General features: G+C 41.0%; 1 protein-coding gene across 1 annotated transcript; it reads left to right on the top strand.

The window, feature by feature from the left end:
• Positions 1-2,977: 2,977 nt before the first annotated feature.
• Positions 2,978-3,330, top strand: RPLP2 (ribosomal protein lateral stalk subunit P2). The gene is given in 2 exon segments (XM_037807740.1): positions 2,978-3,206; positions 3,209-3,330. Coding segments are annotated over 2 exon segments (351 nt in total).
• The last annotated feature ends 227 nt before the right edge of the window (positions 3,331-3,557 follow it).

Below are 3,557 nucleotides of genomic sequence, written 5' to 3'. Positions count from 1 at the left end.
GGAATCACTGTCTGGAAGCTCAGGGAAGTCCCTGATAAAGCTGCTCCTGACTCTCATCTCAGAGCATTCTACCTGGATAGGCTCAGGATTTTCCAAACTCAAGATTTTCCAATTTCTGGTTTCTTTGTGCTTAAAAACTCAGTTTTAAGCTTATCCCTTTCCTCTTGCGTTTTACTGCATGCTGCAAGAAGAAACCAGGCTGCACTTGCCACAATTAGCTTGGAAATCTCCTCAGCTAAATATCCAAGTTCATTGTTTACAAGTTATTCTTTCAGCCCAACACTAGCACATATTTCAGCCAAATTCTCTGCTACTTTGTTACAAAGACTGTCTTTCCTCCAGTTTTCTATAACACATTCAGAAGCACCTGTAATATCCATATTTCTACCAACAGTCTTTTCAAGGCAATCAAGAATTTTTCTATCAAGTGCCTCTGAATTGTTCCATCCTCTACTCATTACCCAATTGCAAAGCCACTTCCACAATTCCGGGTACTTTTAAAAGGGTTACCCTACTTTCCAGTATCAGAAACGGTCTTACTCTTTTATGTTCTTTTTTAATACGGCAGCTCAAGAAATGTCTTTAAAAGATACAAATGCTTATATCATGCCACTACTCAATGCACCCCAAAAGGCCAAGTCTATAAAATGGTCTAACAGACCCTACTGACCTTCACCTCCCCCTCCCTCTTCTTTTATCTCTGTCCTAAATTCCCACCACTCTTCTCTCACACTCTTTATACTAGCAACACAACCCTACCTGCAGTTTCTGAAATATATGAGGCAAGACATGCATTTTTGAATCTTCCTTGAATGCCCTTAATCAAGATATACAAATGCTTAGTTCTCCTACTTCAAGTCTTTATTCACATTCTCCTTCTTAGGGAGTCTTTCCCTGTCTACTCTTTCTAAAATTTCAATACTCCTCTCCCATTTTCTAAACCCTTTTCCCAGTTCATTTATTTTGCCTCCTTAATGGTTGTTACTAGCATAACAATGTGGGAGATGAGGGCTGTATAACCCATTTATATTTTTTATCGTCTATTTCTATCACTAGAATATAAATTTCATAAGGGCAGAAATTTTTGTCTCATTTGTTCAATGGGTATCCCCAATGCCAGAATATTCCTGGCAATTAGAACTTGTTCAAATGTGTATTTGATGACTGAATTTGTTCAAGAAAAGCCATGTGTTCTGGTTTGCTAATACTGCCATAAAATACCACAAATGGATTGGCTTTTATAAAGGGGGGTTATGTGGCTACAGATTTACAGTTCTAAGGCCATAAAAGTGTACAAACTAAGGAATCAACAAGAGGATACCTTCAATGAAGAACGGCCAATGGAGTCTGGACCTCTGTCAGCTGGGAAGGCACGTGGCTAGCATTTGCTGATCCTTTGCTTCCCAGTTGTGTTTCAAAACGGCTTTCTCCAAAATATCTGTGGGCTTTTGTCTTAGCTCCTCTCTCTCAGCTCCTGTGTGTCCTTACTTGTTCTCCCAGGGCATTTCTCTCTTAGTTTCTCTGGGGCAAACTCTGGACTTCATCTCTTAGCTTAGCATCTCCAAACATCCTTCTGTCCGCAACTCCAAGCATCTCTTAGTGTCAGCAAGAAACTGTGTTGGCTCTTGAGTCCTCTTAAGTAGTCCAGTGAACTAACCAAGACCTACCCTGAATAGGCAGGATCCACACCTCCATGGAAATAATTCAATCAGAGTTCTCATCCACAGTTGAGTGGTCATATCTCCATGGAAACATTCAATCAAAAGAGTATACCCTAATCCACATGAATGATTCTGCCCCCACAAGAGTACATTAAATATCATGGCTTTTCTGGGGGACATAATATATCCAAACCGGTATACCATGCTACTTGACAAATGATTTCAGCCTTCTCAGGTGACTGTACCTTGGAAGACTGGATCTTCCCTGATGGAAGCAGGTGGCAGAGAGAAGAGGGAAGTCTTCAAGCAACTATAATTTCTGGTAATCTAATCAGTTCCCGCAAATGGCCAGAAAATAACTTCCCTCTGCCATCTCATGATTCCTTCCACATAGCATTGACAGCAAGTCAAATAGTTAGCCACCACATTTAGTTTATTGGCACAACCCAGAGAGAAATATGAAGTGTCAAAATCAAGTTCCTCAGCTTACAAGCTCAGTATCATCTTTCTTCCCTACCAAAATAAAACTCCATCCTCTTCTGATAGCATATTTTCATTGAAGAAAGCACAAATCTAATTTTTCTCCAAGGCTTCTGTGGCTAAATACTGTTTATTTCATTTGCAAGTTGCTTTTCCTATTATATTTCACTAAAAAGACAAGGAGGCTCTGTAACCACAGCAACCTGGAGAAGGCCTGTGTGTTTAGTCACTGAAATCTAAGTTCATTCTTGGCTTTTTCTTCTTCCTGGGATTGGCAGCATGTTACATGCTCTTCAGTCTTATATTTCTTAATATACCTTTTTTTCTTAATATATACTCCCTGAATTCATTGATTTAATTAGCATATTCTATTTCAGCTAACTAAACCTACTGCAATCCTGTCCTTCAGTACAATATTTTTCTATTCCACATTCTAAGTCTCACTTTCCGCATCTACAAAATCAGTCACTTAAAAAGAATGATCTTCAACATTCCTCCAATATCTCGAAGACTATGATTTTTCTAGCATATAAACTTCAAGGATGCTAGCCAATTCCCCCAAGTACTGAATTTTAATTTTCCACTTTCATTTGAAGACATAAGAGAATCAGAATTTCCCCCTATATAGAAACGTGGTAAGCTTGAATTATGCAAAATCTCCACCATGTTGGACATAGTTTGTTCCTTGAGGCAAACATAGGTACCGTGGTGATAGCTGTTGTAATAATGGAGGCGAATTTTTGCTGGTGATGGTATCCTGATGCTGGTAGATCGTCGGCACTTACTCCCTGACTCCGCCGAGCTCGCACGTGCGAGGCCTTTCTGCGGCCACGGAGATGCGCCAGGTCACCTCCTACCTGCTCTCCGCCCTTGGGAACAACACCTCCCCCGGCGCCAAGGACATCAAGAAGATCCTGGACAGCGTGGGCATCAAGGCATCAAGGCAGAGGACGACAGGCTCAACAACTCATTTCTGAGTTGAACGAAAAAACATGGAAGACGTCCGTGCCCAGGGTATGGGCCAGCTGGCCGCTGTGCCTGCCTGCGGGGCTGTGGCCGTCCCCGCCACCCGGGCTCTGCAGCAACTGCCGCCGGCTCCGCCCCAGTTGCGGCAGAGGAGAAGAAAGAAGAGAAGGAGAAAGAATCAGAAGAGTCAGACGACAATATGGAATTTATCTTGTTTGATTAAATTTCTGATCCCTTGGAAATAAAGCTTTATATTTAGAGTATATTCTAAACTCAGCTATTTTTCTTTTTTTCCTATTTTCATGGGAGGATAGACATTGAAATAGCTATTTTGGTAATTTCAGCAGCAGTACTATGTCATAATTGCTTTATTCCAGTGTTTTCTTGGTAAAATTCTTAACACAGACTGTAGATTTAAACATGTCTTCCATGGGGTTCATGAATCAATCC

The sequence above is a fragment of the Choloepus didactylus genome, chromosome 17, assembly GCF_015220235.1.
Source record: "Choloepus didactylus isolate mChoDid1 chromosome 17, mChoDid1.pri, whole genome shotgun sequence".
Classification (NCBI taxonomy): domain Eukaryota; kingdom Metazoa; phylum Chordata; class Mammalia; order Pilosa; family Megalonychidae; genus Choloepus; species Choloepus didactylus.
Note: the sequence above shows the minus strand (reverse complement) of the source record. Positions and strands in the feature narration are given on the sequence as shown.